A 24,009-nucleotide genomic window follows, 5' to 3' on the forward strand; every position below is an offset into this window, starting at 1 on the left:
CTGAACACAAGCGAGCAGACTTTGTGCTCAAATTATGAAATGAAAAAAAAAAGTGATTAAACATTTGCATGAAAACTGATATTGTGTACTTAATATCTCTGTGCGCTCTAAACATTTTTTAGCACGGGTTGTAGCCAATTCTGGTCTGTCCAGGGACCAGTGGTCCTTACCACTAGGGGCATTAAAGAGACTATCTGCTTCTCTATCATATTAGTTTGTAATAACAATTTATATGTATATACGTGTGTATGTGCGTATGTGTATATATGTATAAATATATACATATATGTATCTTCTTATAAACAAATGTATGTGTATGAATATATACAGTATGTGGATATACATATACATGTGTGTATATACACATACGTACATGTAGCTTTCACAAAATTAAAACTCATGGTACCAGATTTTGCCCAATGAGTGCCACAACATAATTTATAAAGAAAGGGGTATAAATAGAATACTGCATTAAAAACACAGATTAATATGTATATATTATAATAGAAAATAGTGTTTTGATATGTAATTAAAGTGTTTGCAGTCTACAGTCTAATCTGTATCACACTGTGAATATTAAAAAACTACATTTCATTTGCACTGTATCCAGGGCCGTTGTATAGGGGGGGAGGGTGATGACAACTCTAAGGGCCCGCAACCCACTAGGGCCCACACATAGACCACAACAGCCTCTATGAAAAAACGATTATGGATACATTGACCTAATGTACAAAACCCCAAACCAGTGAAGTTGGCATGTTGTGTAAATTGTAAATAAAACAGAATACAATGATTTGCAAATCCTTTCCAACTTATATTCAATTGAACAGACTGCAAAGACAAGATATTTAATTTTTTTTTTGCAAATAATCATCCATCCATCCATTTTCTACCGCTTATTCCCTTTGGGGTCGCTGGAGCCTATCTCAGCTACAATCGGGCGGAAGGCGGGGTACACCCTGGACAAGTCGCCACCTCATCGCAGGCAAATAATCATTAACTTAGAATTTATTGGCAGCAACATATAGCAAAAAAGTTGGCGCAGGGGCATTTTTACCACTGTGTTACATGGCCTTTTAACAACATTCAGACCAATTTTTTAAGATTTTCAGGTGGAATTATTTCCCATTCTTGCTTGATGTACAGCTTAAGTTGTTCAACAGTCCGGGGTCTCCGTTGTCGTATTTGACGCTTAATAATGCGCCACACATTTTCAATGGGAGACAGGTCTGGACTACAGGCAGGCCAGTCTAGTTACCCACACTCTTTTACTACGAAGCCACGCTGTTTTAACACGTGCAGAATGTGGCTTGGCATTGTCTTGTTGAAATAAGCAGGGGCGTCCATGAAAAAGACGTTGCTTGGATGGCAACATATGTTTCTCCAAAACCTGTATGTACCTTTCAGCATTAATGGTGCCTTCACAGATGTGTACGTTACCCATGTCTTGGGCACTAATATACACCCACACCATCACAGATGCTGGCTTTTGAACTTTGCGCCTATAACAATCCGGAAGGTTCTTTTTCTCTTTGGTACGGAGGCCACGACGTCCACTGTTTCCAAAAACAATTTGAAATGTGGACTGGTCAGGCCACTTTACATCAGTACATCTTAGATGAACTCGGGCCCAGCGAAGCCGGCAGCGTTTCCGGGTGTTCTTGATAAATGGCTTTCACTTTGCATAGTAGAGTTTTAACTTGTACTTACAGATGTAGTGACAAACTATAGTTACTGACAGTGGTTTTCTGATGTGTTCCTGAACCCATGTGGTGATATCCTTTACACACTGATGTCGGTTTTTGATGCAGTACCGCCTGAGGGATCCAAGGTCACGGGCATTCAATGTTACATGCAGTGAAATTCCTTGCAATAGCTAGTTGAAAAATGTTGTTCTGAAACTGTTGGACAATTTGCTCACGCATTTGTTCACAAAGTGGTGACCCTCGCCCCATCCTTGTTTGTGAATGACTGAGCATTTCATGGAAGCTGCTTTTATACCCAATCATGGCACCCACCTGTTCCCAATTAGCCTGTTTACCTGTAAGTAAATAAGTATTGGATGAGCATTCCTCAACTTTCTCAGTCTTTTTTGCCACTTGTGCCAGCTTTTTTGAAACATGTTGCAAGCATCAAATTCCAAATGAGAAAAAATAATAAAGTTTTCCAGTTTGAACATTAAGTATCTTGTCTTTGCAGTGTATTCAATTGAATATGGGCTGAAAATGATTTGCAAATCATTGTATTCTGTTTTTATTTACAATTTACAAAACTTGCCAACTTCACTGGTTTTGGGGATTGTAAGATGTAGTGTACAGTTGAGTCAAAATAATATGACCACAGACATTTATCCAGCTAAAAGAGCTCCAAAATGTCCAGAAAAGACAGGAAATAGTAAAGTCCATTCAAAGTCAATGGAGAGCACAGCTGTGCCACTGGTCACAACCATCTCATTAGCGCCCCTAGTGGTAGGGACCACTGGTTCCAGGACAGACCATAGAATCGGCTACAACCCCCTCTCAAATAATGACCGAATGTGTGTTTTTCAGCTTATCGTGTTGTTGTTGCGATCAGAAGTCCCAAAGTACAGCACTTTTCTTTCTTTCTTTAGTTTAACATGAACACACTTACAGCATCATACATCACACAATTTCATATGATATCACTTTACATCATGTCCGAAAAGGAGTAAATAAATGGGCTTTTCTACCTTCAAGGTACTCAAAGAGCTTTGACACTATTTCCACATTCACCCATTCACACACTGATGGCAGGAGCTGCCATGCAAGGCCCTAACCACGACCCATGAGGAGCAAGGGTGAAGTGTCTTGCTCAAGGACACAACGGACGGGACGAGGTTGGTAGGAGGTGGGGATTGAACTAGGAACCCTCAGGTTGCTGCAGGGGCGCCGCTAGGGATTTTGGGCCCCATGAAAAGAATCTTTACAGGGCCCCCAACACAGCGGCAAAATTTTTTGATGCTATTTTACATACAATTATGCATTTTAATGGTATTTTTGACTATCATTACCATATTTTTGAAAGAAGAACAGCATCACAGTTGACATGTACAGTAGGGGAAGAACTGAGCACTCTGAATACAATGGAATTCATTTTGAGTCATTTATTTGCTGCACCACTGATTCTTAAATTGGAAATAAACTCTTATTGAATAAGAACAGCTTGATAAATGTTTGACTGGATTGATTATTTAACTAATATAGCAGTAAAATGTAAAAATCCAGAGTTTTCTTGAGCTAACATGGTGAGAAAAGTGAGCTAGCTTATTACCACAGACAGGGACAAAGTTAATATGCATAACTTTCCACCACAACTAACAAACTCACCTTTATTTTTGAAAATATTGGGTGACATATTGTCGACCCTTCAACTCCTTCTCCGCTCTTATTTTATTTTCCTTTCTTTTTTGGCTGCCTGATTTTTTAGGCATACTGCTGTGTCCTCTGCTTTGCCCGCTGTGGCGCTGTCTGTGACAAATTGGTGCGCTACCTGCAGCTGATCCAGTCGGACTGAACCATTTTACGTAAATAGAGGGGGGGGGGGCCCTGCAGGGGTTGATGCTTCCAAAACAAATAAAGGTATTGTTACCAGGACATGGAAAATAAAACATATGTGATTATATGTTAGTTAATAACTTAGTGTCATTATTTTTCTGTATTATGATTTCATCATCATTAGGGGCCTCTCTGGGCCCCCCTCCATCATGGGCCCCTAGAATCCGTCTCCTTTACCCCCCTTTTCGGCGCCCCTGGGTTGCTGGCACGCCGTCTCCAGTGTAGGAAGAAGCAAATCTTAGGTAGGAAGAAGCAAAGCTTAAGCTTTTAAAAAAATTAAAAAAATGTATTGTCAATCTTGTGCTAGAAGTTCAATTCTGACACATATTCTTCTCGTGCACACGTCTTTTTCTCTCTCTTACACACACACACTTCACATTCTCCGTCAATAATCTTTCAGGCACGGTATATTTACAAACATTTGTGAACCCTCATCATGACCATACAGATTAACACCAGCATATTGTAATTTCCCCAAAGTAAGAACTGAACTGGGCAAGAAAGCATTTAGGTTTTCAGCACCGAAGACTTGGAATAACCTACAATCGAATATTAAACTTCAAACCCTTGTTACGTTGAATGAGTTTAAAGCTTCTGTGAAAGGACTGCAGTCTACCTTGTCTGTATGCACATGTGTCATGTGAGCAAGTTTTAATGTTGTAAATGTGATGTTTTATGTATTTGTTTACTGTTTTTAATGTAACCTTGCTGCTGCCCTCTTGGCCAGGTCTCCCTTGGAAAAGAGATCTTTGATCTCAATGGGATTTTACCTGGTTAAATAAAGGCTAAATAATAACTTTTTTTTTTACAACAGTTATTTAGCAGTTCTATTTTCATGATAGACGTGTCTTGTCCCATGTATCAAACGGCCGAAAAAATAATAGCGCCCTCTGCCGCGAGTAGTTCAGAAGTTGCAGTCCATCTTCACAAAGGTATTTTCCTCTGGTTTATAAGACAATTGTCCATTAAAAGTAAAAGGATGATTTGGAATGATTAGTTCAAGTGTAGGCAGTACGGTGGACCAGGGGTTAGTGCATGTGCCTCACAATACCAAAGTCCTGAGTAGTCCCGGGCTTCGGATCTTTCTGTGTGGAGTTTGCATGTTCTCCCCGTGACTGCGTGGGTTCCCTCCGGGTACTCCGGCTTCCTCCCACCTCCAAAGACATGCACCTGGGGATAGGTTGATTGGCAACACTAAATTGGCCCTCGTGTGTGAATGTGAGTGTGAATGTTGTCTGTCTATCTGTGTAGGCCCTGCGATGAGGTGGCGACTTGTCCAGGGTGTACACTGCCTTCCGCCCAAATGCAGTTGAGATAGGCTCCAGCACCCCCCGCCACTCCAAAAGGGACAAGCGGTAGAAAATGGATGGATAGTTCAAGTGTAGACAAAGAACTCCATGTTGTGGTTTTCGTCTCCTGGCACTCTTCACAAGAAGGAAACAACAGTATCTAGTCAATGACAGCAGCGGTTGCTCCTTCTGGAGACACTTCCCCCCCAGGATTAAGGGTTCTTTTGTGTTAACGGTTGCTTCTTTCACAGCCTTGGAATGAATGGGTTTTCATGTAACATACACAGCTGACAACATTGTCCTGACATTGTGAAGAGTACCTCATTCTGCGAGAAGGACATTCATTAATAAGCTGTTTTGCCACCAGGAACGACCTACTGTTTTTTCAGGACGACAACATCAATTGTGATTGAGGTGAATTGGGGCATGAACATTTGTCTTATATGATTGTTAACTAGCAGGCATTTGTATTTGGTCACATAATCTTTTAGGGGATTATTCTAGTCGGGAAATATGCCCTTAGATAGCTTCGGGTGCAGATGTCCATCACAGCTCATCCAGAGAGTGGTGGCCCTTGCCCCTAGGACAATTGGAATCCTAAAGGAATGCAGGCTTGAATTTTAGGAGTGATTATAAACACATTAGCGATGTCTGGTAGGAGCCCCCACAGATAGGAGTAGAGATCAGGGGTCGGAGGTCACCCGTCTCAAACTGAGGCGAGGGATAAGGTCAAGAAATAGCTTGACTGGCCAAACAACAAACTGGGCTTTGTCCAGACTGGCCGGCTCCTAGGCTAGAATTACAAAGAGTAAGGGTCTTCGTGTAAAATATATTTAAGGACAGTGGTCCGAGAGGACATCAGGAGAGTAATCAGGCCAATACTCTTTCTGACTGAGGCTCGCTGAAACAAATAAAGCTTTTTGTTCGGCGATTCCTCATTGGCGTCTTCTTGGCTCATCACACAGTCACTCTGTCCTGGGAGAGTAACCGATCAGAAATATACCACATGATCAACTCAGCTCAATTTTTTTTTTTTTTTTAAGGACAAAATATTTTTTACTTTCTATATTAACCGATTTGAAATCGAAAGTAATCCGATACACCTTTTACACATCTTAAAGTGAAATTCCCTCGACTCTTATAGTTCCTGCTTGGCCAACATTGTATAGCAGGGATCCTCCTAAATTGTGGCCGTTTCCTGTTAAATCTGACTTTGTGCGCATTCTCCCCATCAATTTGAGTACTTTCGCCCCTGTGTACTTGTACGCCACATGTAATGACATTATATCAATCAATCAATGTTTACTTATATAGCCCTAAATCACAAGTGTCTCAAAGGGCTGCACAAGCCACAACGACATTCTCGGCTCAGATCCCACATCAGGGCAAGAAAGAACTCAACCCGATGGGATGACAATGAGAAACCTTGGAGGGGACCGCAGATGTGTGGACAACTTGTGATCTGATCGGCTATCGCAACTGTCTGTTAACTGAATGTCCTCCGTTCGTTAAACTGCACAGCCGCTGCTAATGTTGGGTCAGAAGGCCTCCGGCAGAATTCATACAGCGCTGGCAACAAGCTAGCTGTATTCTGATTGGATAAAAGCTCTAACTTAAAATAGCCTAATATGACATTAAGAGAATATGATGAATACTTTTATATATTTATGGAAAGTTAATTAAAAATTAAATGAACTTTTATTCATTAATGATCATGATTTATGTTAGGCCAGCAGGGAAGGCCTTGCTGGCCCTGACGGCACACCACTGGTAAATATACTCTTCCATATTTAAATTAGGGCTGCAACTAACGATTAATTTGATAATCAATTAATCTGTCGATTATTACTTCGATTAATAATCGGATAAAAGAGACAAACTACATTTTTATCCTTTCCAGTATTTTATTGGGGGAAAAAAACAGCATACTGGCACCATACTTATTTTGATTATTGTTTCTCAGCTGTTTGTACATGTTGCAGTTTATAAATAAAGGTTTATAAAAATAAATAAATAAATAAATAAAAATAAATAAATAAATAAAATTGCCTCTGCGCATGCGCATAGCATAGATCCAACGAATCGATGACTAAATTAATCGCCAACTATTTTTATAATCAATTTTAATCGATTAGTTGTTACAGCCCTAATTTAAATATCAGCAACAAACTTAGAAAAAACTCACAAAAAAAACAAAGTATTTAAGATTCTTTATTTGGCCACAATTATATTACATTATTTGATCATCATACATACGGTATACAAGACAAAATACCCCAAAGATGAAAAATTAAATTTGTGAAATAAGACCACTACGTGTCAAGAAATCAGCCTGAAAAGAAAACATTTCTCCCAGAGAGAAAACATACTTCACTGTCACCAGGACAACAAATTACAGTACAGAGATCAATAGATCATACAAAGACGTGATTAGTCAGCAAGTGAGAAAATGTCAAGAATGGCACTTCTCTTTTCCACTGACAGGAATTGTTGGATTTTTTTTTTTACAAGGTAGCCCTAGGTATATTTTGACTTTTTCTTTTAAATCAATTAAGTCACACACCAAGTGCATGGACGTAACTATAACAACAACTTGACGTTACAAGCTCCTCTTACAGCATCAGGCAGGATTGAGGTGTACACACAATATATAGTTACGCTCCCGCCCTTATAGGAATTATATATAGCACTGTAATATTTAACATTTACTCCATTCTAAAGTAAAACACAATAAATTCGAGGGTGTTTCCAAGATTAACACACCGGTTAGCACAACATGTTCAAACTATACACCACATAATTTTATAGTAACATATCAAGCTATTTGATGTATTAGTAACTTCTTCCAATGGCACCACAACTCTGATATGTGTGCATCTTTTTAGGGGCATGTGGACGCTATTACGCAGGATTGTTTTTGGTCAAATACAAATTTGGTATTGGATTAAATAAGGTGTGCTTCTTCCTGCTCTTGTTCGGTCATGCTAAAGTGTGGAAGTGTAAACATAATGGACTTCTTTCTAACGTTGTTTAGTCATTACCTTTACTAAACTTTAATCGTGCAAGTTGTTGTAAGAGGATGGAATTCAGGCAGAAACGGTTTCCCTAAAATTACGATTAACAGCATTTAAAACCAAAAGATGCAGATAAAAGCTCTTGATACCTTTAGACAAGGTCACGCCTGTTAAAAGGCAGCATTTTTTCAAATGAGATTTTGCAGCAAAAGTAAAAGGCAAAGAGTACGGTAATTTGAACCAACCTTTTTATCCCTGACGGACCAGAGGACACCACGATATTTGGACTACTGTACCTCCGTTAATGGCACACCGTGAACAACATCAAGGCAAGTACAAGTACAAAATAAACCCACACAGCAATCACACAATCCAACTCTAAAAAGACATATTTGGTAAGGGTCATGTTGGGAAAACACATGCATGCATAAACTATTACGATATGGTACTATAGCGTCCCAAAGCACAGTGGAAACTGCTTAAGTCGACATCCCTCCGATTGGCTGACTTACGTTGACATAAACTGTTGTTGACATTACCGAAAATGGCTTTTGCTAACACATTAATTAGGATTTTTGCCAGAGACACAGAGATAATTTATTTTTGGATCGATGGCAGAATACTTTTCCCTCATTCTTGCGAAATTTCAATCAGTGCAATTTGTTGCACGAGAAAAGAAAGCACCTACGGTCCTACGCTGAAACTTTTTATGTAAGTGGCAGTTCCTTTTTTCCATTTTTTATTGATTTGCACGTAATTACAAATCTACCTTTGCAAAAACACGCCAGCGAAAATGATGAAGTTAACAATAGTACAACACATGTCGACTTATATAGAGACGTTAATAGAAATGATCCGTATGTGTCTCAAATCAACCATGCACGTCAACATTGACTCAAGTGGGCACTTTTTAGTGAAAAGAGCACAGTGGACCAGGACTTAAGTTGGTGAACTTAAACAGGCTCCACTGTAATCTTATTTTGCCTTTTTCAATACAGCATTTCTAAAGATTGCCTACATTTGGAGCTGTAAATTGAAATGAACCTGAGGCTTTTCACACACAACTTCACTTATTAAAGTGTATTCCTTTCAATCAGGGTTTTTTTTTTTGCACGATAGAGAAACTGCAGTGACCAAAAATAGTAAAACACAGAAAAATGGGACAACTACGTTTCTGATGTTTGTTTTCATCTAACAACTCTACACAAGTGGCGGCTGTGGCTGGAATTTCTTTAGGTAAACTGCAACAATTCAAGGTAAATTTGGTGGTCTTTAAATTATGTTGTCAAAACTTGTAATTTTTACATGCGACATTTGCATGTTGAAGAGGATACACTTTCAAACGACACTACTAACAGTCCAACCACAAAGCTGGGTGACAAAAGATATAATCCAAGGGATATTTAATGTGCATTTTGTGCCTCACTGTCAATGCAGAATTGCCTCAGTAGAGTCTGACAGGACACATTTAAGTAAATACCAAGTGCTGCTGGTCCAACAGGCTTTTGGTGAAGTTGTTGATTGGTCCTATGGCGCTGAGTGACATGCCGTTGTCCCGCCCCCAGAGGAGGTTAGGCCCAAACACGACTGCCAGGTTGCTGTTGGTCATCTTATTCACGTCACTGTTAGCTGACACCTGTGCAACACGCGGAGTCAGACAGATTTAGAGTCAAAGCGTGACAGAGAAAGAGAGAATAACACACTATGAAGTAGGGCTGGGCAATATGGCAAAAAAAAAGATCACAATTTATTTATTAATATCATTCGATATCGATTAATATCATAATTTCTTTTGTATTTAAAAAAAAATCAAAGTCGGATTGTCTCATTCAGGATTATACAGAGTACCATACCCACTGTTTACTACTGGAGTATTTTGTAACAGACATTTCCGCCATGTTTGATCGAGGTAATATATGCTAAGTTGACAACTCTCATTTTGTTTATATATATATATGATTGTGTTTAAATGGTAAATGGGTTGTACTTGTATAGCGCTTTTCTACCTTTTTTAGGAACTCAAAGCGCTTTGACACTATTTCCACATTCACCCATTCACACACACATTCACACACTGATGGCGGGAGCTGCCATGCAAGGCGCTAACCAGGACCCATCAGGAGCAAGGGTGAAGTGTCTTGCTCAAGGACACAACGGTAGTGACTAGGATGGTAGAAGGTGGGGATTGAACCAGTAACCCTCAGATTGCTGCGACGGCCACTCTCCCAACTTCGCCACGCCGTTTAAAAGTGGTGCAACTCACGCTACAGTCAGTACTTAGGTTTAAGGTACGTTTTGGGGGGGTAAAGACCATTTTTTTCCCTCTCAAACTCATTTTGCTTGTCATCAAAAACTTTATTCTGCAGTAAAGAAAATATTAGTAATGCACTGAATACTAAAATACTTATTTTTCAAGTTAACATTTACTAAAGAACACTTTCAAATGGTAAATTAATACTGGTATTCTTTGATTCTTTGAACGGGCAAGCAATGACTCAGATTTTGGAGTTTTTTAAAAACTCTATTCTTATATTTAATGAATGTACATTAAAGTGCAGTTTGAATTTGAGGTACTGTAAAATAATGTGTACCTACACATTAAACACTTTTAGGGATTCTTTCAGGAACAACATTCTTTTATCCACAATCTAAACAATTATTTGAACAAAAAGTGTCTGCAGTTGTTCTGAGTTTTTTAGTACACAGTATATCTGATGAGTTGGATCAGAGCATACATAAAAAAAAAGTCTGATTAAAAAATATTTCGATATAAAACTTCTTGTTTTTCTGATTGAATTAGTAGGCATGTTTATTTTCCTAGTGAGTACCAATATACAAAGACATTCTGTGCCTGCTTGCAAGACCGTATTCAGGGCAGGATTACTGCACACACCACAACGTGAGCTCAACGATTTGCAAATCCTTTTCAACTTATATTCAATTGAATAAACTGCAAAGACAATATATTTAATGTTCGAACTGAGAAATTGAATTATTTTTTGCAAATAATCATTAACTTAAAATGTAATGGCAGCAACACATTGCAAAAAAGTTGGCACACAGGCATTTTACCACTGTGTTACATAGCCTTTCCTTTTAACAACACTCAGTAAACGTTTGGGAACTGAGGAAACCAATTTTTGAAGCTTTGCAGGTGGAATTCTTTCCCATTCTTGCTTGATGTACAGCTTAAGTTGTTCAACAGTCCAGGGTCTCTGTTGTGGTATTTTAGGTTTCATATTGCGCCACGCATTTTCAATAGGAGACAGGTCTGGACTACAGGCAGGCCAGTCTAGTTACCCGCAGTCTTTTACTATGAAGCCACATTGTTGTAACACTTGGCTTGGCATTGACTTGCTGAAATAAGTAGGGGCGTCCATGACAAAGTTGCTTGGATGGCAACATATGTTGCTCCAAAACCTGTATGTACCTGTCAGCATTAATGGTGCCTTCACAGATGTGAAAGTTACCCATGTCTTGGGCACTAATACACCCCATACCATCACAGATGCTGGCTTTTCAACTTTGCGCCTAGAACAATAAGGATGTTTTTTTCCCTCTTTGTTCCGGAGGACACAACGTCCACAGTTTCCAAAAACAATTTGAAATGTGGACTTGTCAGAACACTTTTCCACTTTGCATCAGTCCATCTTAGATGAGCTGGGGCCCAGCGCAGCCGGAGGCATTTCTGGGTGTTGTTGATAAATGGCTTTGGGTTTGCATAGGAGAGTTTTAACTTGCACTTACAGATGTAGCGAGAAACTGTAGTTACTGACAGTGGTTTTCTGAAGTGTTCCTGAGCCCATGTGGTGATATCCTTTACACACTGATGTCGGTTTTTGATGCAGTACCGCCTGAGTGATCCAAGGTCACGGGCATTTAATGTTACGTGCAGTGATTTCTCCAGATTCTCTGAACCTTTTGATGATATTACAGACCTTAAAGGGTGAATTCCCTAAATAATTTGCAATAGCTGGTTGAGAAATGTTGTTCTTAAACTGTTCAACAATTTGCTCACACATTTGTTCACAAAAGTGGTGACTCTCACCTCATCCTTGTTTGTGAATGACTGAGCATTTCATGGAAGCTGCTTTTATACCCAATCATGACACCCACCTGTTCCCAATTAGCCAGTTCACCTGTGGGATTTTTAAAATAAGTGTTTGATGAGCATTCTTCAACTTTCTCTGTCTTTTTTGCCACTTGTGCCAGCTTTTTTGAAACATGTTGCAGGCATCAAATTCCAAATATTTGCACAAAAAAAAAGCTTTCCAGTTCGAACGTTAATTATCTTGTCTTTGCAGTCTATTCAATTGAATATAGGTTGAAAAGGATTTGCAAATCGTTGTATTCTGTTTTTAATCACGATTTACACAACGTGCCAACTTCAACTTGAGGGGTTTGTAAATGTTGTGTATCAACTTCTATGCCAGTGTTGGCCATGTTTCTTTATTTTGTTCTTCTTGGCTGCACTTTCAGCTGTGTAAGAATGAAGAGGCATAACGCTGATTGAACATTCATTACGTCGTGAGAAGCCTGACTTTTGCGACGATGGACAGGGATCGTCGCACACACGCACGGAGGGACAGACACAAACACATCCATACACGCGCACAAACACACAAAGGACAACGGTCAATAAAGGCGGATTGTCCCACGCAGCATTATACCGAGCACCATTGCTTCCCTACTGTTCACTACTGCAGTATTTCCGCCATGTGTGATCGAGGTAATTATGGTAGGAGCTGATCACTGTGATCGATCTCAAATTAATCGCGATCATTGATCACGGTCATACAATCGCCAAGCCCCACTATGAAGCTTTCAGTTGCACAAAACACAGCCAAAAATAGATGGTGTCTTTCATGCAAAGTATGTGATCTATAAAAACACAATCTGACATAGCAAAACATGTAAAGCGGTGTGGACTTGTCCAGGGTGTACCCCGCCTTCCGCCAGAATGCAGTTGAGATAGGCTCCAGCACCCCCCGCGACCCCGTAAGGGACAAGCGGTAGGAAATGGATGGATGGTGAATTGAAGTCATATGTTTGAAATAAACTTTGATCCTACATGTAATGAAAGTAAAAAAATACTTCATTAATACAAAAAATCATTGGCCTCCATTAGTCTTTACTACGCACAACGTCATGATCTAGTTATGCTCTTAAGGACATGACTTGGAATTGTCTCCAATAGTTACCTTCTTATATACAAGTGTGCAATGATGACTGAAACATCCAGATTTTTGTTGGCTTGGTGCTGAAACTAATCATTTAGAAACAACAGTTTACTATTAATGTCCATGTTGCTCAAAAACCGGAGAAGACATTCGTAATAGTGGGCTGTGCAACCCTTAAACGAGGCCTGGTGAAGGACAGGCAAATTTGCAACGCTATTGTGCTGTTGGGGCCGTGGGACACCAGAGAGCTGTGTTTTTGTAAATAAACAAAATTGTTTAAGAACTATTTTTTATTTATGTGTAAACGTTTTGTGCAAATTATTACAAGCAAGCAAACAATACACTCAGTAACTATTTTAAGAGTGCACATTGGGTACACGATAACCAACATTCATACCAACCAACAGTTGCATGCAAGTGTTCAATCACTGTTGCTTTCTTTCATACAATTTGTGCATTTTCCAGTTGGTCAGATGCGAGTGCTGAGACACTGTATCATCTTTACATTAATTTACTTAATCTACATGTTGTTATTAAATGTTTCATCAATCCTTGCACTAACCACCATGTCTTTATTGACTTAAAAAACATTTGTGGAAAGCATTGTTATGAAAGGAATTTAAAAAAAATCTACATCTAAAACGCTTCCTTGTGGTACACAATCAGAGGCGTCAAACTCAATTGCACTTGGGACCAAAATTCAAAACACACTTTAGGTCACGGGCGCTAAACAATTATTCACCTGCGGAAGAGCTATAAACAAATCAAGACGCCGTCAAAGGGGATGCAAGCTACAATATGCAAGAGCATATTTCAGCCTTCATTTTAATTGAAAGTGTTGCATTAATTAGATAAAATCTTAAAAGAACCAGAATGGAAAAAAACAAGTTGACTCTATATTGAAACTGTTACCATAGATATCTGATGACACCAAAATACTTACAAAGTTTGCGAGTAAATAGATATGATCAAAATAGTATCACTCTCTGAGGTTCCGGAGCCATTTTGAGAGATAATAAGTAAGCCAGTCACGATATCCGAGACGTAGCAGGAGGAACCACAGATCTCTTCCTCATCAACAACAATGCTCAACAAGCAGACTTTGTGAGAGCCAACAACTATTACTTTGGCAAAAATTATGGTCCAGAACCCTATATTTTTAAGCCCGAACACAAGAAGGATGAGCTATAAGTTTTAGAAGCCGAAAGTTAAATGGATGCAGTTTTATTGAAACACTGTCGCATCGGCAGCATTGCTAGGTGCTAAACATACAAACTAACCGTATTAAAACAAACACTTACTGTACAATTTCTACTCTCGCTGGGATGCCTACCGACGGGACGCTCTCATAATCCAGTAGAGAAAAAGAATTTAACAACAAAAAAACAACAACTAATGTCTGCTTGTGTCTACCAGGTGATAACGTGCATGAAATATAATCCGGAACTAACTTTATCAAATTTGAGACGAAGCAGAACCAGCCGCCGGCTTAGTGTGTCAAGAACAGCAGCGTTAGCTAGCATTAGCTCACAGCAATCAATGTGCCGCTAAAATAGGCCGCCTGTATTAGCGCATATAATAACAATATCAGTCATATTTGGTTAATATTCAGGTCATGACATGGAAATGGAATATTGTGAATCCCTATGTAATTTTCTACCGCTTGTCCCTTTCGGGTCACGGGGGTGCTGGAGCCTATCTCAGCTGCATTCGGGCGAAAGGCGGTGTACACCCTGGAAAAGTCGCCACCTCATCGCAGGGCCAACAGATAGACAACATTCACACTCACATCGCTTTCCAATTTTTGCATATTTACTGTATGGCTGATTTGATGACATGGTCCGAGTGCAGAAGCAGTCCCATTGTGATGTCATAATGGTAAATAAATGGGTGATACTTGTATAGCGCTTTTCTACCTTCAAGGTACTCAAAGCGCTTTGACACTATTTCCACATTCACCCATTCACACACAGATGGCGGGAGCTGACATGCAAGGCCCTAACCACGACCCATCAGGAGCAAGGGTGATGTGTCTTGCTCAAGGACACAACGGACGTGACTGGGTTGGTAGACGCTGGGACTGGGGCCAGGAACCCTCACGTTGCTGGTACGGCCACTTTCCCTACCGCGCCACGCTGTATTCTGACCTAGAATCTACGAAAATTGCCAAAGATATTCGGAGCGGAATATTCTAAATGGCCGTTTGAAATAGTGGCATTTTGTGATGCTTAGATGGTATTTCCACATACTTTGCGGATTATAACCACAATTGGATATAGTTTATTGGATACAACGAAACACAATTAGACATATAAAGTCAACTTGTTTTTCCATCATACTGGTACTTTAAAAACATTTCAGCTAAAAGTGTAATCTCTCTTCCCTTTTTCATCCGCTCATGTCATTACCGCACAACGTTCAAAAGACCTAAAAACCCACCTCTTCAAAACTGCTTTTAAATCCTAGACAAAGTATGTCATAATAAAATGTTCTTTTTTTTGCCCATTTAATGTTGATTTACACTGTTTGTTTTATTATAATTATTACTCTGTATGTACTTTTATTGTTATGTTTTCTTTTGATTATGTGTAAGTGTCTTAATAAAAGGAATTATAATATTTGTCATGCTTCTGCTGTGTCCTCCAAACAAGATGCTTTTCGGCCTCCAACTCCCTCCCCGTAAAATTCCGCTTCTTCATTGTCAATTTTCTACGTACCCAAACTTGGGCTTTGTGTCGTACTTTTTCTTTTAATCAGAATTCCACAACCCGTTTTATAGATAAGACCCCTGATGAGGGATAAAGGTGGAAAACGTACCTGTGCCAAAAATTTGATTAAGTATCTGAGTGAAGCATAGTTCTCCTCTGGCAGCGACTCCACCAGCGTCTTCATGACTGTCACCTGACTCTCGGTGGGCACAGCTTGACCAAAACAGACACAGATAGTGAATGATAGTGTTGCAGACATGGTAGCATTTTTTATACGGTGTTGCACGGCAAACCCACAGGTGAAGTTGACGATGTCGTTGTAAAGTTGGTAAGTCAGCAGTGGCTCTGGAAGTTCCCTCAGGAACGTCTTCAGGATCACTGCAGCCAAGTGGACATCTTCCATCTCTTGGAAATTTACTGCCGCTCCTGCAACCCAGGCACCACAAAGGGAGATTTATTTGTCAAACTGCAGCCATATCCAGCCTGAGAGGTATTTCATCCGGGACCATAAGAAAATCATTGTAAACTAGTTAGCTTTGGACATTCATCATTTACAACTCTACCAATTAATATCAATTGATAATAAAAGCCAAAGTGTTATTAATAGAATGCATTTATTTAACCATTTTTCCCTAAAGTGCCATATTACCACCAAGAGTAGCAATAATTTAACTGTACATGACAAAAAACGACACCACTTTAAAGGGGAACTGCACTTTTTTTGTGGAATTTTGCCTATCGTTCACAATCATCATGAGAGACAAGAACACACGTCTTTTTTTTTTTTAAAGGATTTTAAAGATGATAAAACACGTTTGCAAGATGCAGCTAATGGGCAGTTGTAGTCCTCAAAGCCCTCCATCAACGTTTTGTATACATATTGCAAATCTATATACTGTATAATGTATTAACAGACACGATCATAACAATATGTAACATGTACAATATTTACCGTATTTTGGTCATTTTATGCACAGCCGGAACTAATTATTCGGTGCATTTATTTCCGTTTCCATAGCAGCGGATGTCTGACTTTCTGCAACAAATTTGTTCCTACTCCCTGAATCAAACGTGAGTGTGTTTTCTAAACATGGCAGACAGCAAAGACGATTATCTTTGGACAAATTAGGGTTCACAGCCTTAGAGAGAACTGAACAAAAAACTGTGACCACAACCAGTGGTAAGATCCGAACCGTCGATTTTGTGAACTGTTCAACCCCTACTTATCCTGAACACTGAAATATTTATCTTTAATACGAATATCACAAAAATGTTTTACTTTTTTTCCTAGCATATATAACTGTAGGTGGCACATCACTGTTATTGTGTGCATGCCATGCCACGATTAGTTAAAAATAATCACTTCATCCACGTCTACTGTATATTTATGTGGTAAGCCTAACACAGCCTGATGGAAAACTTTAGATGATTGTACACTGATATTACACAGTAGCTGACTGACAAACGCTTCACTACGATTTTCATTCCGCGATAAATGGCTCAAAAAGGTATTAGGAGATTTTCATTTATCTTTCAGAAAATGTACATGGCATAAAAAAACAAGTAATTACATTTTGTGGCTGATCTGGACTCAGGACTTTTTTATTTTACTATTGGCAGAAAGGGCCTGGCGTAGGTCTGCGCTCTCCGAGTGCTTTTCTCGTTTTCAGTTTTTCCTTTCAGGGGTTCAGAAATGTGTATAATAAATCTAACTAATAATTGCATTGTTCCGTTGGTTTCAAATGTGCAATCTTGCTTAGTTTCCATGTTTTGCAGTGTAAACTTCCCACCCGAGTTATATCTGAGCTGGACATCCTTCACCAAAGTCACGTTGGCTGAACGTCGGAAAATCCCCTCAATCTCCAATCCTGGCAATGACAAGAGTTAGGACAGCAACAAACAAATGCATAAAGATGCTACATTTTTGTACATGTTTCAGGCACCTTGCTCTGTTAGAAAGCTTATCGTGTCTCTCATCACCACAGGAACCGGTTCCCCATCTGTACTCATCTTTCTTAACCTGAGACACATACTCGTTACCATAGAAGTGGAAACATTTTCAAAAACAAAGATGCCTCTAAATTTGAGAACTGAGATTTGAGATTTTTTGATCTAGTAAAACAGGTAAAAGGTGACTTGCAATTCAAGGGAGACCCCAAAGACCTGGTTGGGGAGAGGTGGGCTACGAGGAGGGGACAGGGGAAGCTGGGAAGGTGACTTCAGGGATGCCCTCAACTTGTTGTCGTACCTGCACACACATAACAGCTTGGTATTAAGATGAATAATGGTTGCAGAACTTATTCCACTGCATGCACGAACGAATGAGTGCTTCCTACTCTTTGACACGGACTGGAATGATTAGCTGCTCACACTTGACCACATCATCCAGCTCACTCAGATAGCTCACATAGTTGATTTTTCTTCCAAACTTAAAGCTGAAAAAAAAAAGACAAGAAAATTAGGATTGCTCAAATTAATGCTCAATCAGGTTCCTCTGAAGTCATGTCCATACTTAACACAGTCCCTAAAGGGGAAAATCACATTGCACCTACTGTCTAGGGCAGTGATCTCAAACTTAATTAACCTGGGGTACGCTGCAGGTGGAGTCTGGGTGAGAATGAGCTGCATGAAATTCACATTTTAACCATGTGACTAGATTTGTTAACTACTTCTACCAGTAGTTCCGGGTATTGTAGACCTTAAAGGGGAATTGCACTTTTTTTTCTCCCCATCCATTCATCCATTTTCTACCGCTTGTCCCTTACGGGGTTATTTTGCCTATTATTCTCAATCTCTATGTGATACAAGAACACATATGTGTTTCTCTTTTTTGTGTATTATTGTAAAAAAAAACGTCTCAGACTAGACATCTACCAATGTTGCTAATGGGAGTCATCTATTCAGTCTACAAAGCCCTCTGGAAAAAAAAAAAGGTCCAAAAACTGCCAACAATTAACACACCGTAAACTGCATATTAACCAAGTGTTACTGATATTGTTATTAAAAGCGCTAAGGCCCGAATAACCACTTAAAGTAAGACTGCGCCTTGATCACAGAAATAGAATAACATGTTGTGCATTTTACATGACAAGCCAAGACTGGAAAGTGTGCAACTTGTTTTGAAAGCAGAGATAAGAAAAGGTTATTTAGGTACAGCTATTGATGTACATACTGAGCCGGAGAGCTACTGCAAACTCTGAGTTGTTAAAAATTAATGCTAGATTATAAATTATGAATTGCACCTGTATAGTAGAAGGTTGTAGTTATAGGCTGAGAAATTTGAACTTCAACTTAGACCTTAAGACATCTCTAGGAATACCTGACAAAATGCTCATTTGCTCAAACTTATTTATTTTTTTCACTGAGGAGTGATGATTATAATGATTTCATAATCTAAACAGGGAACACAAGTCTTGTGCTGAAAGATATAGACATCCCATCAGTTAGCATCCCACTGAGAGCGGACATTGTGCGGTAAGTGATTGTTTTATTACATTTGTAGTTTGTATTTCTTGTTCAGCACATAGCATTACTGCTACATGATGCTTAGGATTTCATTAGAGCTGGATCTGCTTATCACTTTGCATCTAAAACTTGTAGCTCATCCTCCTTAAATTCTGTCTCAAAAAGATAAGGTTCTGGATTATCATTTGTCCGAAACTAGTAGTTGTTGGCTCTCATGAAATCTGCCATGATTAGTGGTAGTTGTTATTGAACCAGTAGGGTGGGGCTGGGTGGTGGGGTTATGCTTGACGATACATGGGGTGCAAAGAATATAATCGATTTTCATGACTGCAGTTCTCCTTTTAAATGGTAGTCTGATTGGCAATTGCAAGCAGGTGTACCAGGCTGCCAATCAGGGACAGGTGAGAGAAACGAGCGGTCAGGGAGACATGCAGGAAATGGAACCAAAATAAGAGCGCTGACAGGAAATAAACACAACCACAGAGGAAAACCCAAACATAACCAAACTGTCGTGACTAGCCTGACACAGACTACATTAAGTTACATTGAGTTTCTTACTTTTCTTTTATCCCGGTGCGTATGCATCATTTTGATTTATTTCGTCAGAGAGTGACATACATAACTATAATGGGCAGCAATTTAAAACACTTTTTTTGGAAGTGTTGTGAACGCAGCGCGCTGGAATGAATATCTGCGTGTGCCCAATAGAAAAAAGCCAGCCAGCCAGGCACGGAAAAATACTCTCCATGGCAAAGCTGCTGTAGCCCGGTCGATGTCTCGCCCACAAGAGCCATATGCCCTACCGTGTTTGTTAGGTTTGTTCAGCTTTGCACATAACACTGTAAAGTGCCATTCATTTAAAACTTGCAGGCCGCGCTAACATTACGTTTTCATATTAAGGTGGGGGACCATAAAATATTGTCTCAGGGGCCGCGAGTTTGAGACACCTGTTTTACACCCTCACAGTTGTTTAAAATGGGTACAGTAGATAGCAAGTTATGTATAAAGTGTCAGGCAGCTGAAGGAACTCATTCATTTACTGTGAGAATGTCAGAGAGAATTGCCTTTGTTGTCCATTCTAGGTGTAACACCTAGGGGAGTAAAATTATGGGTTACTCTCCTCTTTAAAGTCTGTATCCCTCACAGGCGAGCCCATCAACTGACTCCACTGCTGAACGCGGCCTTCTATTTCATGACCCGTCAGAGCCTTCAATAAAAGATCTCTGTCACGCAAGGTCACGTGAGGTGCTGAGTCACGAGAGTTGCCAATGTTAGCCAAGTTAGCTCATGTGTGTTGAACTGGAAACTGAAATAAAGAATTAATGTATGAAGCAAGCTCAGCTTCCTCATTAACATGACATATGTCAGAGTTAAGGACTACACGTCAACAGTGACGAGAGAATGGCAAAGTTGGGCCCCCGAGCAGTTTGATTTTGCCGTCCAGTGGAGTGTCCGCAATGGAGGCAACACTTTTCTTGCTTTCGGACAGATACAACTCTTGTATCTTGTGTCACAGTGTAACGGATTAAACGCCAGGAGGAGTTTTACACTAACCATGAAGGTCGAAAGGAGGCAACTGTACGCTTCTTGTTTGTTGAATTTAACTTTATTTCAATTGTGCTTTATTTATGAAGCAGATCATTGTCTGTGGTCATGGTCTTTATGACATATTGTGGTAATTTGTCATTAAATAGAAGCATAATGTCTGAGCTGAACACTTATAAAATCAAATTAATAAATAGTTACTGTATTACCTGTTGAAGACCCCAGTACACATTTTTAAAGTGTAGTGTCACGATCATAAAGCTGGAAACACTATGTTTATGTTTAACAACTTACATACACAACTAGTGTTTTTAGGGCAAGACATTATTATGACAACAAGAGAGCAGAGTTACTAAATGACAGAGTGCGCTAGCACGTACCTCGCGGATATGAGTCACATATGTAGCTTTCAAGAAAAAAATGTCACTGCGGTAAAAAGTTTAATTTAATTACCAGACAATGGGCTGATAACTAGTTAGCTGGCACCAGGCAAAGTGACAGCCAAGACAAAACGAATGGCAGAAAAGTCAGACTGCAATGAATTTGATATGTGAGCGATCTCACACGCTGCCATCGATTGGTAAGCCCGCAGCAAACGGTTGTGTTGTCGTTTGAGGAATGTATTTATATTTTACAGACTGGTTTTTAATTCTCAGTCATAAAAATACGGGACAAAGTGCGCTCCTGGAAAGCTCTGTATGAAACGCATACTTTTGTTTCCATTTTAAATACAGGACGATTACGTTTTTTAGGGGACGGTTGTCAACCTTAGCTGCAATGGACTGTACGCTAGCTAGATAGATAGGCTAGCCTCTCTCTCTTGGTTGTCCATCATATCCGATGATGACGTCCACTTATGACTTTAATTGTGGACTCTCTGATGGCTGGAGAGTCTGATCCTGGAGCCGCAAATTATATTGCATGTTGGACATGTGTAGGTTGTTTTAGTGTTAGTCTTGGCATCTCTGGGTGTGTTTCTCCTAATACAGCGCTGTTCCTGTCTGGCAGTTTGCTCCTTTTCCAGCTGGTGAGTCCCCACATATCAGCACTGCCTCCAGAGGGCACAATCAGCAGCGATGACCTTAAGGTCCTCATGCCTGATGATACCTTTCCTCATTGAGGTCTTTAGCTGCCAAGATACTTAAAAGAAACTTAAAAGAGGGGGTAGGATGAGTGCTGAAACTCCACGGACAGACCACTTCTGTCTAATTGATGTAGACTGACAACCCCATACTGCTGTAGGCCTGTACAGCAGCAGCAATGAAGGTCTGCAGGTTGTCAGGGGAGTGGGCTCCAAAAGGCCCAGTCATCTGCGTACTGCATGTCAAGTACCTGCACATTAGACAGCTTGGTGGCAGCCTGCAGCCTATTGATATTGAAGAGGTTGCCATGCAGTCTCAAATCCACCATGCCACTTTTTGTTCTCTCGCTCTTTGTGGAGAAGCAGGGTAATGCAGAGGAGGAAGATGTTGAGTGCAGGTGCAAGTATGTACCCCTGTCGCACTCTTGTGTGGAAAAGGAATAGTATTGACTACTGCCTGCCAATGATCACTCGGGCCATCATGCCGTCATGAAATCGTCGGAGTATGTTAACAAATTTGCCTGGACAGCCAAACCTGTCTAACACACACCACAGGAGCTCCCTATCTACTGTGTCAAAGGCTTTGGAAAGGTTGATGAAGGCTAGGAAGAGGTTTTGATGTTGCTCCCTGCACTTTTCCTGAAGTTGCCTTGCCGTAAAAAATCGTGTCCACTCCTGTTCTTCCTAAAACCGCACTGGGTTTCAGGAAGCACAACTTTTGTGATGTTATTCATCAGCCGCAGCAGCATGATTTTTGAGAGCGCCTTTCCAGCAGAAGCGAGGGCCACAAACCCCTTGTGGTTGCCGCAATCAAGTTTGTCACCTTTATTCTTGTAACTTGTGATGATGTTGGCATCTTTCCACTGCTAGCCTACCCTTAACACACACACAGGCGAACACACACACGAAAGCGGGGATTAAATTAGAACGGAATGATTACTTTAGTTTTTTTTTTAACCTAACCTGTCAACGAGAAAGGACGCAAAAGAAAAAGGCTCCGCTTCTGCTACCGGAGTTTTTGTTAAGTCTGAAGATTTTGACCACTGATTTGTGATCACAGCCACAGGAGAGTCACCTGGCATCTTCGATCTGATATTGGTCAGTTGAGAGGCACAGATACGCTGAAATAGGCGAGTTGCAAGAGCCGTTAGCCTCAAGCCAACGGCGCCTTGCCGCAGTTCAAAGCGGTTGCCTAGCAACCAAAAGCTACGGCGAGTTTACAGCTGTTTTAAAGTGATTCCGACGTCGCAGAGTGATATAAGTTGACGGGCTGACACCTCAAATTGATCTCTGAACGGCGCAAGGTACGAAATTGTTGAAAAAACAAGTTAAAAGTACCGCAAGTTGCTAAAGAAGTAAATGCCGTTAAGACATAAGAGGCACTGACGTCAGCGACTGCCGCGATGCGAAAAGCTAAAGGAAAGACTGAAATCCCGAAACATTCGGGGTCAGCTGACATAGAACACAAATGGGAACAAGATTTGAGGCTGGATACAGGACATAATGGGAATCAAGAAGAGATACTACAAAAACTATTCCATGAATTTAAAGAAGAAATGAAAGAAGAATGGAAATACATGATGCAGGGATGGAAAGAAGAAATGAAAGAAATGAAAGAACACAAACGAGATGTGAAAAGTCTGCAGCAAAATATAGAAAGTCTGCAATCTCACAAAAACATCAGAAATAATGAAGCCACTGAAATGTGCAAACAAATGAAGATCCTTCAAGAAGACAACAACATGCTGAGGAAAATCATAGATGAAATGGATCAGGATAAACGGATGAATGATATCATCGTGACAGGGCACCGAATTAAACCAAGATCCTATGCGAAAGCTGTGAATAATGAAGGTGAACCAGATGAAATGGATATGGTCTCAGCAGAACAGCAAGTGGTCAACTTTCTGCAATCAAAAGAAATTGAAATTGACATTAATACCATCGAAACATGCATCCCACTGAACGGAAGAAACAACAACGCCACTCCAGTCGTGCTCGTGAAACTTGTAAACAGAAAATCTAAAATGGCATTGCTGAGACAGGGAAAGAAGCTGAAGGGAACAAATGTGTACATGAATGAGCATCTCACAAAACGTAATGCTGGAATCGCCAAGAAAGCACGCGACTTGAGAAAGCAGGGAAAAATCCA

General features: G+C 40.1%; 1 protein-coding gene across 2 annotated transcripts in view; it reads right to left on the bottom strand.

Moving 5' to 3' along the window:
- Positions 1–7,062: 7,062 nt before the first annotated feature.
- The window catches only part of arhgap1 (Rho GTPase activating protein 1), a 42,202-nt gene continuing 25,255 nt past the window's right edge, over positions 7,063–24,009 (bottom strand). Inside the window, exons 7-13 of one of the 2 annotated variants that reach the window (XM_061977724.1) lie at positions 18,103–18,201; positions 17,907–18,014; positions 17,710–17,786; positions 17,557–17,634; positions 16,064–16,192; positions 15,876–15,979; positions 7,063–9,514 (exon numbers count right to left, since the gene is read on the bottom strand). In XM_061977724.1, the coding sequence (XP_061833708.1) occupies positions 9,347–9,514; positions 15,876–15,979; positions 16,064–16,192; positions 17,557–17,634; positions 17,710–17,786; positions 17,907–18,014; positions 18,103–18,201 (763 nt within the window). In that variant the 3' untranslated portion in view covers positions 7,063–9,346. Of the gene's footprint in view, positions 9,515–15,875; positions 15,980–16,063; positions 16,193–17,552; positions 17,635–17,709; positions 17,787–17,906; positions 18,015–18,102; positions 18,202–24,009 lie in introns of both variants that reach the window. The other variant, XM_061977716.1, reaches the window with a different exon arrangement.

The sequence above is a fragment of the Nerophis lumbriciformis genome, linkage group LG01, assembly GCF_033978685.3.
Source record: "Nerophis lumbriciformis linkage group LG01, RoL_Nlum_v2.1, whole genome shotgun sequence".
In the NCBI taxonomy this organism is placed as follows: Eukaryota; Metazoa; Chordata; class Actinopteri; order Syngnathiformes; family Syngnathidae; genus Nerophis; species Nerophis lumbriciformis.